Consider the following 12,772-nt stretch of genomic DNA (forward strand, 5'->3'; position numbering starts at 1 on the left):
AAAAAATAGCCCAATGTTCTTCACCTCCAACCCTCTTACTGCTCTACTAGCAAGTAGCAACTACTGAGATAAAAGAAAACGCATTAAATTCAGTATTGGGCTAGTTCCTGCATATTCATTAATTTGGTCTTGCCCCAAAATAAAAAGAAATATGTTTCATATGCATGTGATTCACGCACTCCATTTTATAAAAAAGAAGAAGAAGACAAAAAAAAGATAACTTTGATTTTAACTATTTTCCAATTTATAAATTCATTTGAATTTTTAGGAACGGTTTGTGTTTTTTAACGGTCTTTTAATATTATGGAGATTAAAAAAAAAAAAAAAAAAAGAAGTACAAATATAGATTTTAATTTTCGTTATAAAATACGTGGATTAATTTTTAATTCTTAAAAAAAGTTTAATTATTTTTATTTTTTAAAATGACAAGAGGTTTCATTAGTCAGCTAGTGAGATGGACTTTCCATCAAACCGGCAAAGCAAATACAGCTTTCAATTACCCACGAAGATTTGTACGTGCTTTCTGCAAATTCATTTGTAGTTTCTTAAAAAACATGTGTGTTCCCCGTTTCTTAAAGCAATTCTTCTTCTTCTTGTTCTTCCTCTTCGTATTCTCTATCAGCGCCCACCTCATAACCTCCCATTTCTTATTCCCTCCCAAAAACCTTCACTCTAAGAAAACTTCCCAACTAATCCCCACATCATGACGTCCCAACCATACTCTCTTCCTCTTCTTATATAATGCATTTCCTGTCCTCACTGCCCACCAACCAAGACCTTTTTTCCTTTTCTGCTCGGTTTTAGCTCTCAAATTTCGTCTCTGTTTGAGGGCAAAATGAGGTCTTGGATTCGGGTTCTTGCTCTTCTCACTTTTCTTGCTTTTGCTTGGGCGATTTCAGCTGATCACAATGTGCGCACTGAGAGAATTTCAGGTGGGTGTATCTCATTCTTCACCTTTAATTTGGTTTCCTAGCTATCCGGATTATTTGTCCGAATTGCATTGGCTTCCGGGTATATTTATTTGGTGGGTTTTTGTTGTTTTGGTTAGCTGTTCTTTACATTCAAACATCTGGGATTCCAAAAATGCTGATTTTATCCGTCTGTTAAACGCATTGATCCCAGAAAACTTTGATTGAAAAGATAACATACATACCATTAATCCAATCGAATATTAGAGAAGAAGACCAAAATATCAAAGTTTTCATGGCCGCATTGTCTGAAATTTTATTTGTTGGATAAGTGGTATTCTGTACTCTGAGTATTAGAGGAACACTAAATTATCGAAGAATGACAAAGTTTATTCTTCTTGACTAAGTTGTCTTCTGTACTTTGAGTGCTTAATTATCTGCGCAATTTCAAATTATCTTGAATTCTTATAGAGGTAACAAAGCTTCAGCACTTGGTAATTATCTTATGGTAACCGAGATGATTCTGATTTTGATCTATTCTGGATACCTTTTCGTGAATTTTATTGGTTTTTCTTGCATAAATCAAGGCACAGTGCAAATTTTCTGGAGAAACTAATCTCCGCCCTTCCCACAGTAAGTCTGATTTATTTATCTGTTGCAGGAAGTGCTGGTGATGTCTTGGAAGATAATCCAGTAGGAAGGTTGAAAGTTTATGTGTATGAGCTTCCTAGCAAATACAACAAGAAGATCCTTCAGAAGGACCCCAGATGCCTCACTCATATGTTTGCTGCTGAAATCTTTATGCATAGGTTTCTTCTATCCAGTCCAGTTAGAACTTCAAATCCCGAGGAAGCAGATTGGTTTTATACTCCAATATATACCACTTGTGACCTTACTCCCACTGGATTGCCATTGCCCTTCAAATCTCCACGGATGATGAGAAGCGCAATACAGCTCATCTCTTCAAATTGGCCTTATTGGAATCGGACAGAAGGAGCAGATCATTTCTTTGTTGTACCCCATGACTTTGGAGCCTGCTTCCATTATCAGGTAAAAACCTCTCGAATATTTCCTGTCTAATCATTTATCTCTCAGAAGTCCTTTTGAGGTGCCTTTATATAAGTGGAAGTTTAGCATACCTTAATAGTTCGTCCATATGTCAAGTAAGACAATCCTTTTGCATTTCAGTGCTACTCTAGCCAGTAACATTTTTGATTTGGTGTGCTTGAATTTCGTACCAACATCAACGATTTATGATGCAATAAGCTACTTTTAGATGAAATGCCTTAACCATTATTAGGCCAGATCTGAAAATTCTACACTCGGTAAATTCAGAGAAATCAAACCTAGCTTAAGCCATTAAAAGTCTGTACCCCTAAAACAAAATAAAAATTTGAGCATTCTGTTGCATTGGACATGCCTAATGTGTACTGTGTAGGAAGAAAAAGCTATTGAAAGGGGGATACTTCCATTACTCCAGCGTGCAACCTTGGTTCAGACATTTGGACAGAGAAACCATGTGTGTCTGAAAGAGGGTTCAATCACTATTCCTCCATTTGCTCCACCTCAAAAGATGCAGGCCCACCTGATTCCACAGGAAACTCCAAGATCTATCTTTGTCTACTTCCGTGGTTTATTCTATGATGTTAATAATGATCCAGAAGGTGGTTACTATGCCAGGTATGCTTGCAGGTCTTTGGTGCACTTTCTGGAAGCATGTAGTTACAAAGAAGTGATAGATTTTGGTTAGGCAATTTTCTTGTCAAAGGAGAAAACTAAGCTGCACGAATTTGCATTGAACATCCAATCTTTCACAAAATGATGTCATTCTATCAAGGCAATAACCAAGTAATTTCATTCTACCTTGAGTCTGAGCTGAAGATAATATGATATTATCTAATGGACTCTGCTAAAACTAATTGGTATGATAATCAAGTTTGTTGCAGCATTGGGGTCTGGTGATCAGTTAGCATAACACATTACAAAGGGGTCTAGTTCAGTCTCAAACCATAAGAACGCTTAGACCTGCACAAGATGTTCCATAGTAAAACTACCTTAAAGTATTAGTCTAATGAATCTACATCTGGAATTGATGCATGCCTTGTACTTATTACTACACCTTCAGTCATCCTCTCTATCTAGGAACGCACTCAAGTATTTGTAGGTTAGTTGTTAATCATAACTCATAAGTCATTTTTGACCTTCCAATTGAACTGCAGGGGTGCAAGAGCGGCTGTCTGGGAGAATTTTAAGAACAATCCACTCTTTGACATCTCTACCGAGCACCCAACTACATATTATGAAGACATGCAACGGGCCATATTCTGTTTGTGCCCTCTGGGATGGGCCCCATGGAGTCCTAGGCTAGTTGAAGCAGTTGTATTTGGTTGCATCCCTGTTATTATAGCTGATGATATTGTTTTACCCTTCGCTGATGCCATCCCTTGGGAGGAAATAGGAGTGTATGTAGCGGAGGAAGATGTGCCAAACCTGGATACCATCCTCACTTCCATTCCACCAGAAGTTATTTTGAGGAAACAGAGATTGCTTGCAAATCCTTCGATGAAACGAGCGATGATGTTCCCACAACCTGCACAACCAGGAGACGCTTTCCATCAGATACTGAATGGACTGGCTCGCAAGTTGCCACATAAAAAGCATGTCTACTTAAAGCCTGGTGAGAAGATTTTGAATTGGACTGCGGGACCAGTGGGTGATTTAAAACCTTGGTAATGGAAGCATTATCAACAATGAGGGAGGCATTATTTTCGTACTCAGTCTACTTTTTGGCCTAGGTCCCAAGTTACATGAAATAGGGAATTTGTTGGCCCGCAACTGAGTTGTAAATTTCTTCTCAATCTTTATTAAATTTTAATATTTTGTAGAGGCAAAGCATTGTGCAACAATTTCTTCATTTCTTGTTGTAAGATAGCTGATTTGAACAAAATGAATAGTGAAAACTCTGTACTTTTTGATATAACAAAATGGTTCATAAATTTTTGGATGCTTATTAAGTTGCCATCATTCCATACACTGTGTGAAAGTGAATGTGAATGTGAAGTGGGAATGATTTTAAATGGCTAGACTGTAATATTTCCTTAATTGAAGGGGGGAGATTGATTGCATGAAAACCACTGTGGAAACCGGTGCTAACCCTTGAGGTATCATAAGGGTCGGATTTAATATCAATAATTAATTGATGGGTTAGATAAAGATAAAAGCCAATTGAAGCATTTGCCCTCTAACTCTTATTAGTGTTTTGACTGTTGTTTTGCGCTGAATTTTGACCATAGCCCCATTGTTATTGCGCCTAACATCTTCACCCGGATTCAGGGTTTGTACATATTACCTACATTTTTATTTATTTATTTTTTTTGGGCTAAGGATTTTATTTATTTTTGTCAACAAAAAGGTTAGCTTTGACGTGCAATTGACGTATAGATTAATAACCACCAAAAAAAAAAAAAAAAAAAAAAAAGAAGGACAAAAGAAAAGAAAAAAAGGAAGAAAAAAAAACTGTAACGTTGCTTGAATGGAAGAGGGCATTCTGGTAGGTAGGTTGGCGCCATGTTTTGGATATGAGGTGAAGGTGAAACATCCTCAGAGTGCTTAAAGCTTTGTATCATTGCTTTTTCTTTTGTTTTTGATTTTTTGTTTATTTATTTATTTCTAAAAAGGTATAAAATCTGGGTGGTTTGAACTTTGAACAAGGTTATATACAAGACTCTAGAGTAGTTGTGTCCTAATTATCAAGGTTTTCCATTAAAGATATGGTTATAAAATCACTTAAGTATATTGAATTTGCGTCTAAATCATACAAGCCTTTCATGTAATCTGATATTTTGTAATTGTAATAATTGCATTTTTAATTTTTTTTATTTAATTTTTGTTTTCTGATATAATGGATTAATTCGTACCATTTCTATCCTCTTCCATATTTTAATAAATTTTCTCTTCAACAACACAAATAGACATGTTCAACTTTCTTTTTTTATTTATTTTAGAAATATATGAATATAATGAATTTCAGATTCCATAATAATAATTTTAATATAACCATGTTTGTAAATACATTAATTTTAATAAATTCAATAATGTAGCTGTTATGGTCTCCTCTTTTTCTTTTTATTTTTATTTTTTCTTGAAATAGTAGCCACAATGACCTAATAAATATATGAAAGTAAAGTAAGAATAATTAATAATAACGAAAATTGGTTGAATCTCCCTTTTGAAAAACTGGAAAAGACTATGCAAAAATATAAGATAAGAATGATCCATTGTCATATAAATTGATATGGTTTTTTTTATTTATATTTGGTGAATATTGAAAATGATTTAGAAATAGAAGAATTGGTATAAATTTGAAGAAAGAGAGGATACGTAAGTCGAATTGAAAATTTCAAAAATAAAAGAAGAAAGAAGTTGAATAGAAAAAAGAAAAGAAATAGGAAAAAGGAATAATGTGAAATGAAAAAGAGACGTAAAACAAGAAAAAAGAAATGACGTAAGAAGGGAGTAAGAGAGACGGCAGCGGAAGAGGAGCAAGGGGCAAGAAAGAGAGAGCCACCAAAAATTACCACCGCCACCCACCTCTCAATGTCTCCACCTGCCCCTACGCCACCCTGGGGTCAACCCAAAGCAACCAACTATATACATATATATATATATTATTTTATTTTGTTATATTATTATTATTATTTTTAATTAAAAAACAAAAAAAAAAAAGCAGAGACAGACTGCAGACAGACGCTTGGGAGTTTGGAATCATTTTTTCCTCGTCTATATCGCATCATATACAAAAACGCAAACAGGAACGGAGAAAAAGTAAATAGAAAAACCCTTCTTACTTCCTTTTCCACTCTTCAGTCTCTCACCAAACCCCTGCCTTCCTCTGTATCTCTCTTGTATTGGTTTTCTCAGTGCCTCTGATCGATCCCCTTCTCCGTCCATATCCATATCCATAACCATGGCTTCGCTGTCAAAGCTTTCCAATCCAAACCCTGCTGCTGCTTCTGTATCGTCTTCCTTCCGCACTAGATCTTCCCACCCCAAGTCTTTCATCGGTTTCCGCTCCCTTACCAATTTCCACGCCAAACTTTCATCTTCTAATCTCTCTTTTCCCTCCGCCTCCGAACCCAAACCCTCCTTGATGTAAGTTTCTATCTTCTTCGTCTTCTCTGCTGTTTCTAAGTAGTTGTTTGGTTTTTATTTAATTTGTTTTTTATATGAATAATATTTTGTAGCGTTCGATGCTCCCAAGTGGATGGTAACGGAAGTTCAGCCAAGAGAACAGTGCTTCATGATCTCTATGACAAGGAAGGCCAGAGCCCGTGGTACGATAACCTCTGCCGACCTGTTACCGATCTGCTTCCTCTCATTGCTAGTGGTGTCAGGGGTGTTACTAGCAACCCTGCGGTAATTTCTTTTCTTTTTTAATTTTTAATTTTTATTTTATTATTCTTATTATTATTATTATTATTTTGACCTTTCTATTATGCTAAGGACATGCAATGTTGTTTCGTCACCAAATTTTTATCTCTCCTTTTTTTTTTTTTTTTTTTAAAACCCCCTTTTAAAACAAAAAGATGGGATTTTTAAGTTTTTTCTTCAAATTCGTGGATACCCAATTATTGGAGTTGTTTCTCAGACTTGTCTTATGAACGTGCTTTTTGCAATACAATGTTGTGATTGCAGATTTTCCAGAAAGCAATATCATCCTCAAATGCTTACAACGACCAGTTCAGGTACTTTCTTCACTCTCATTGCTCTCTTCACCATGATTCCTTTGTTATTAAAGAGAGAAGTATGATCGAGCTCTCTTTTGTATCCATGCACAAATGATTGGGAGATTTAGATAGCTCACCCATTTCTTTCATTGTTGGAAGAGTGAGGGGACGATTTTCTGCTTCACTTTTGTTACAAAAAACTTATTTGACTAATAATAACTTGAACTAATGGAATTTCCAGGGAACTTGTACAATCAGGAAAAGACATTGAATCTGCATATTGGGAACTTGTGGTGAGGGACATTCAAGATGCCTGCAAGCTTTTTGAACCAATTTACGATCAAACAAATGCTGGGGATGGCTATGTTTCTGTTGAAGTGTCTCCAAGACTCGCTGATGACACTGAAGGGACTGTCGAGGCTGCAAAATGGTTACACAAAGTGGTTGACCGCCCCAATGTGTACATAAAGATACCTGCTACAGCTCCATGCATCCCTTCTATTAAGCAAGTTATTTCACATGGCATAAGTGTCAATGTGACTGTAAGTAATTTTACATGTATATAATTGCTTACCGTAGATACTAAGCCTTTAAGAAAGCCAAGTTGTTGAAGATTTGGTCGTATATTTCTGTAGTTTGTCAGTTAGATTGTGAACTGTATGGTGGTGTTTATTCTCATACCATTTGTCCATAAAGCTTGTCTGCGTTATTGTTGTTGGGAAAGAGCACCATCATTGCAGTTGAAAAATTAAAACTCTTTAGGATGTCTATATTCTCATTTGTTGTAAGATATTGATTTTCACATGGAAGTGTTTTAAAGCTCAATATCTTGCTGTGCAGCTTATATTCTCTCTGGCTAGATATGAAGCAGTTATTGATGCTTACTTGGATGGCCTAGAGGCTTCTGGGCTAAATGATCTCTCCAGAGTAACTAGTGTTGCTTCCTTTTTTGTCAGTAGGGTAGACACCCTTATTGACAAGTTGCTTGAGAAGATTGGAACACCTGAGGCCCTTGACCTCCGAGGAAAGGTAACTTGATCTTGTATCCTAGTCATTTCTTTTTGGAACAAGCGATTATAACTGAGAAGGGAGCAATTTGCTGAGATCATGACTCATTGGTTGTTTTAGGCTGCGGTAGCTCAAGCAGCTTTAGCATATCAGCTCTATCAGAAGAAATTCTCAGGTCCAAGATGGGAGGCTTTGGTGAAGAAAGGTGCCAAGAAGCAGAGGCTGCTTTGGGCCTCAACCAGTGTGAAGAATCCTGCCTACCCAGACACCTTATATGTTGCTCCCCTCATTGGACCTGACACGGTGAGCCATCTTGTAGTTGCTAGATTATTATTTATTTATGTATTAGTGTCAGTCGATTTATGTGTATAGGAATAAAGCAGTATGGTTTGTGTACAGTTTTCTTGATGAAAGTTTTATATTTGTGACTTTCGAGCTTCATTGATTGATTTAAATAGATCCTGCGTGATTCTTGTTGTCATTTTCTGATGTAGGTGTCAACAATGCCTGACCAAGCTCTGCAAGCTTTCATCGATCATGGTGCAATCTCAAGGACTATTGATTCAAATGTATCCGAGGCTGAAGGCATCTACAGCGCACTTGAGAAGTTGGGAATAAACTGGAATGACGTGGGTATTCAACTGGAAGATGAAGGAGTAGATTCATTCAAGAAGAGTTTTGACAGCCTGCTGGACACCCTCCAAGAGAAAGCAAACTCTCTGAAACTGGTGAGCCTGTAAGGCATTGAGGTTTAGTTTGAAGATGCGATTGCTGAGCCTACAAAAGCCTGAAGGTTGGATAATTATGGGTATTTCTCAGTGAATGTGAATTAATAATAATAAAAAACTGGCGGGGGTTCAGGGTTGGGATGGTTGCTGTAAATGTAGCTTTGAGTGCTATGTAAGACATTTAACTGATATATGATTTGAGATTGTGGCAGCTCCATTTTCAAGTGAGAGATTTACATTTTATTTTTATTTTTATTTTTATTTATTTTTTTAATAGTTTGGCACTGCGCTTGGTTTGATGTGGATTGGTGCTGTGGCCAGTGGCATTGTTGTTTCCCCTATCTCGATGGGTATTGTTTTGTATGTTGCTTTTCAAATGGGATAGAGGGAGTCATGGGACTTAGGAGTGAGCTGGTGATGAGGCCTTGTCACTTTGCATATATGTATGCGAGAGAGAGAGAGAGAGTTCTTCGTCTTTACGTAAGAATTCGAATATCGGAAAGCTTTTAAAGCGTTGATTTTTGGCTGCCTTTTTTATGTGGGGAACTACTGCTAAATACTTTTGAGTCTCTCTTAGTACCCCAAGCAGAAGCAGAACTTCCGTCGGGCGTGGCCTAGACAACATGACGTGTTAATTCAAATTTATAATTTCATTCAAAATAAACGAATAAAAATTTATTACTTTTATTTTTATTTTTATTTTTGAGACATAACACACTCTTGATTTTGTAATTTTACAGATATGACTTTATATTTATGAAAATGGCATGAGTTTTTTTTTTTTTTTTTTTAGGTATAGTGACGCATTTTTAATAAAAATTTAACGTTCATGTTTTTTTCTGTTTTTATATGGTTACAGAAGAATTAAATAGACATGATTACGAAAAAAATAAAAAAGGAATTAAATGGATCTATTGGATTTTACTCTATATAAAATTCACATGTAAAAGAAAATAAAATAAAATAATTGTGGGTATAATAAAAATGTGATATTACTTTTTTTGTTTTAAAAAAAAAAAAAAAAGAAAGAAAAGAAAAGAAAAGAAAAAGGAAAATGGAATAAGGAGGAGGTTATATTTATAAGAAGAAGGTGAGGCCGTTATCTTCCCGCGAAGCGCAGCAGCAATTTGCCCCAACTGAAGGTAGGGGGTTTATCAGGAAGAAGAGGAGTAAGATGGCAGTGGTGTCACTATCATTATCATTATCAGGCGTTGGCTGTGCAGTGCAATCGCCAATATTATCTGTTCCAAAAGCTTCGTCGCCGGTAGGTGATTCTGGCACTCTACGCTGGGTATGTATGTAGTGAGTAATGTAAAATTGGCGTTTTACTTACTAATTCATAAAAATTTTCAGAGATGGAGATGGTGGCGCAGCCTTCAGGCTCAGTGCGTTCAGGAACCGGAGAGATTTGGAGGGCCAACAAATGGCTGCGGTTAGTGACTTATAAACTTTGATCCATTTACTGATCCGAGATGGTGGAGTTTTTTTAATGGAAATGGATTATAATGATTTATTATAGGCGGAGGAATTGAGCGAAGAAATTTGGTGATATCATGGGCTGCTATGTTAACCGCAGGCCTCTCTAATGTTGCTTCCGCTCATGGAATCGCCGCCTCGGCATCTCAATTTGCCGACAGTAATTCCTTTTTCCCTTTTTGATTTTTTGATTTTATATATTTTTTTAATTCGTTTGGAAAATTATAAGGTAGTTGCATACTTGGAATGTGTAAAAATAAGGTGCAAATGATGATATTTTGGATGCAACAGAAGGTATTGGTTTGATAAGTATTTATAAATCGAGTAAAGTGGGATTGAATTTGAAATACAGTGCCAGCACTTAGAGGGAAAGACTATGGCAAGACGAAAATGCGTTATCCAGACTACAAAGAGACAGATTCAGGTCTTCAGTTTAAGGTTGTTGTTGGAAAGTGTAGCCTCTTTATTCATATTCACAATTTCCATTCTTTTATTGTCTCTTCCAATAACCCCTCTCAGAAAATTGCAGGACTTGCGAGTAGGAGATGGCCGCACTCCAAGTCCTGGAGACATTGTAGTGGTAAACCACCGTTTCTTTCAATTCAGAATCACTCTTTCTACTATTTTATGATCATGAAGAGGGTTTTTTCATTCATTGTGATTTTGCCAACATTTGACCGACAACTATTAGTTTGGCTAAAATTTGAACTGAGTCAATGGAGAAAAGCGCTGGTTAGAGACAATCCTATATGTTATGCTAGCTTAAGCCTAAAGCTTTGAACATACTTTTTCAGCAACAGGGGAAAATTTGTTCTGTCTTACATGCTACTATTTGACCTCTAACTTGGGAAATCAATGGTTTGTATGGATGCTTTTTCAGGTTGATTGGGATGGGTACACCATTGGATATTATGGCCGAATATTTGAAGCTCGAAATAAGACAAAAGGTGGTTCATTTGAGGTACTGAATGCTCCTTTTCCTTTTAAATGGGGATGTTTTTCCATAAGCTTGATTAATAGATTATGCATTGTTGTGTCTCCATTTGCAGGGTGACGACAAGGACTTTTTCAAATTTAGAATAGGATCGCAAGAGGTAAGATATTTGCTGTGGATTTGAAAGAGTAGAAAAATTATTGGTGCCATGTAAAAGCTCTTCTGTGTCTCTTTCGTCTTCTAGTTTGTTTTGCGCTTTAAATCCCCTCTCTGAAAGTTGTCTTTGGTTGACATCCATGCTTGTGCATGGTCTCATTTGTTTACAATAATATTTCAGGAAAATAAAAAAAGGAAGGTATTTTTTGTTGTCTTGGTATATAACAATTTATCCTAAAATTTCACTGAATAGGGAGTAAAAAGGACAAACCAGTCATATAAATGATACTGTCTTCTCTTTTGTGGTTTCCTTAAATTAATAGCATTTTGGATGCTTCTAAAGTTTCTATATGGTTCTTGAATTTTCAGGTAATACCAGCTTTTGAAGAAGCTGTTTTGGGCATGGCTCTTGGTGGCATTAGAAGGTGCTGCATCTACTTTACTGAAAACATATAGTCTTTGCTATTATAAGGATTTGCAAAGCAATTATATAGGAAATATTTGACAACGAATTAATTCAATTAAGGCTGAAAGATTGAAATCTGCATAGGTTTAGTTAGTTGTCGGCCATTTCGGTTAAAGCATCTAGTCTTGTCCAGTCCTCATAGCGTCACCATTTCAGTGTTCGGATGTATCTAGGAATACAGAATTAAAAATACAAAAGAAAGAAAAAAGATAAACTATGGTGGTTTGAAGAGGAAATGTCTTTGGTATAGATTTTAATGTGCTCTTTTACAAACCAAATGGTTGAAGAGAACAGAGGCCGGTAAGGTTTAGAATTTCATTATTAGGACATCTTTCTGTCAATTCATACTTTATGGGTGCAATTATGCTCCGGGAATATCTTAATAGGCATGTATCTCCCTGTCAACCGCTAAAGTCTCAACCCTAGTAATAACAATGGCAAAAGTGGTTGCAAGTGCATTGCAATATAAATCTGTTTGTTATGCAAATTTCACAATCTGGTTCGCAGCGATGCAGGATTATAGTGCCCCCAGAATTAGGATATCCTGACAATGACTACAACAAGATGGGCCCAAGACCAACAACATTTTCGGTAATTCTTGAGTGCGGTTTTCGGGATAATGATTATTATTATAATTATGTAAATTCTGATTTAAGGGGCAATTCTGATTTGTCACAGGGCCAAAGAGCCTTGGATTTTGTGCTAAGGAATCAAGGGCTGATAGATAAGACACTTCTATTTGATATTGAGCTCCTTAAGATCATACCCAACCGGACATAATTCACCACACCACATATAACTATCTTGAGGAGTTTTGAGGTTGTTTTTCATTTTGCACTATCCTGTTTAGTTGGGAAAAAAAGGCTTGTATAGCAAATTTTCAGTTAACTTTTTGATTCAGGATGCGGCTTAGAGACATCAATAAGTTTTGGAAGCCGGTTATTCATCAAAGAGAAAAAGGTTGAGGAAGCTGGTTTGTTAAATATCATCTATCTAGGTGAAAGGGAAGGCTTATTTGGAGTGGGTCTTTTTATTTTATTTTATTTTTGGGTGGGGGAGATGGAGGGTGTTAAGAAAAGGAAGAACATTGGAGCTAAGCTAAGTTCTTTTGTTTCTGAGTTTTCCTTGCTCATCAGAATACCAAGGATATGCAGGGAGCTATATTTGTAATTTATACCCACATATATTAAATTTTTCTGTGATAGTCCTAAAAAAAAAAAAAAAAAAAAAAAAACCAGAAAAATGTTGTATTGTGATAGTTCTGCATCATGAAGGATTATAATGTTTATTTTCTCAATGGATATGGCCAAGGATCGTCATCTCTCATTTATTGTTATTATTATTATTATTATTTTGTTGGAAAATCTTTT

The 12,772-nt window shown here is 36.0% G+C and overlaps 3 protein-coding genes across 4 annotated transcripts; all 3 read left to right on the forward strand.

The window, feature by feature from the left end:
* The first annotated feature begins 484 nt into the window (after positions 1–484).
* On the forward strand, positions 485–3,792 carry LOC107431772 (probable beta-1,4-xylosyltransferase IRX10). The gene is made up of 4 exons (XM_016042762.4): positions 485–932; positions 1,570–1,958; positions 2,347–2,588; positions 3,128–3,792. Exons 1-4 carry the CDS (start codon positions 836–838, stop codon positions 3,639–3,641), a joined length of 1,242 nt encoding a protein of 413 aa, XP_015898248.1. The 5' UTR covers positions 485–835; the 3' UTR covers positions 3,642–3,792.
* A 1,828-nt stretch (positions 3,793–5,620) lies between these two features.
* On the forward strand, positions 5,621–8,594 carry LOC107429684 (uncharacterized). Its single transcript, XM_016040413.4, has 7 exons — positions 5,621–6,059; positions 6,152–6,323; positions 6,603–6,652; positions 6,876–7,176; positions 7,475–7,663; positions 7,763–7,945; positions 8,137–8,594. Exons 1-7 carry the CDS (start codon positions 5,875–5,877, stop codon positions 8,380–8,382), a joined length of 1,326 nt encoding a protein of 441 aa, XP_015895899.3. The 5' UTR covers positions 5,621–5,874; the 3' UTR covers positions 8,383–8,594.
* An 808-nt stretch (positions 8,595–9,402) lies between these two features.
* On the forward strand, positions 9,403–12,753 carry LOC107429708 (peptidyl-prolyl cis-trans isomerase FKBP19, chloroplastic). Of its 2 annotated transcripts, XM_016040446.4 has the most exons (11): positions 9,406–9,634; positions 9,724–9,802; positions 9,890–10,006; positions 10,199–10,284; positions 10,376–10,426; positions 10,727–10,807; positions 10,896–10,940; positions 11,306–11,361; positions 11,918–11,993; positions 12,081–12,221; positions 12,304–12,753. In XM_016040446.4, exons 1-10 carry the CDS (start codon positions 9,545–9,547, stop codon positions 12,180–12,182), a joined length of 783 nt encoding a protein of 260 aa, XP_015895932.2. In that variant the 5' UTR covers positions 9,406–9,544; the 3' UTR covers positions 12,183–12,221; positions 12,304–12,753. The 2 variants fall into 2 exon arrangements, 1 of the variants encoding a protein (XP_015895932.2); XR_001582467.4 differs by lacking the exon at positions 12,304–12,753 and having other exon boundaries at positions 9,403–9,634; positions 11,910–11,993; positions 12,081–12,154.
* The last annotated feature ends 19 nt before the right edge of the window (positions 12,754–12,772 follow it).

This window comes from Ziziphus jujuba, chromosome 12 (genome assembly GCF_031755915.1).
Source record: "Ziziphus jujuba cultivar Dongzao chromosome 12, ASM3175591v1".
Lineage (NCBI taxonomy): Eukaryota > Viridiplantae > Streptophyta > Magnoliopsida > Rosales > Rhamnaceae > Ziziphus > Ziziphus jujuba.

Coding starts and splice junctions, on each gene's coding strand:
- LOC107431772 (XM_016042762.4), top strand. CDS start 836: ATGAGGTCTTGGATTCGGGTTCTTGCTCTTCTCACTTTTCTTGCTTTT. Junction 1,959..2,346: donor GAGCCTGCTTCCATTATCAG/GTAAAAACCTCT, acceptor TGTACTGTGTAG/GAAGAAAAAGCTATTGAAAG. Junction 2,589..3,127: donor GAAGGTGGTTACTATGCCAG/GTATGCTTGCAG, acceptor ATTGAACTGCAG/GGGTGCAAGAGCGGCTGTCT.
- LOC107429684 (XM_016040413.4), top strand. CDS start 5,875: ATGGCTTCGCTGTCAAAGCTTTCCAATCCAAACCCTGCTGCTGCTTCT. Junction 6,060..6,151: donor GAACCCAAACCCTCCTTGAT/GTAAGTTTCTAT, acceptor AATATTTTGTAG/CGTTCGATGCTCCCAAGTGG. Junction 6,324..6,602: donor GTGTTACTAGCAACCCTGCG/GTAATTTCTTTT, acceptor TTGTGATTGCAG/ATTTTCCAGAAAGCAATATC.
- LOC107429708 (XM_016040446.4), top strand. CDS start 9,545: ATGGCAGTGGTGTCACTATCATTATCATTATCAGGCGTTGGCTGTGCA. Junction 10,427..10,726: donor GTCCTGGAGACATTGTAGTG/GTAAACCACCGT, acceptor ATGCTTTTTCAG/GTTGATTGGGATGGGTACAC. Junction 10,808..10,895: donor CAAAAGGTGGTTCATTTGAG/GTACTGAATGCT, acceptor CTCCATTTGCAG/GGTGACGACAAGGACTTTTT.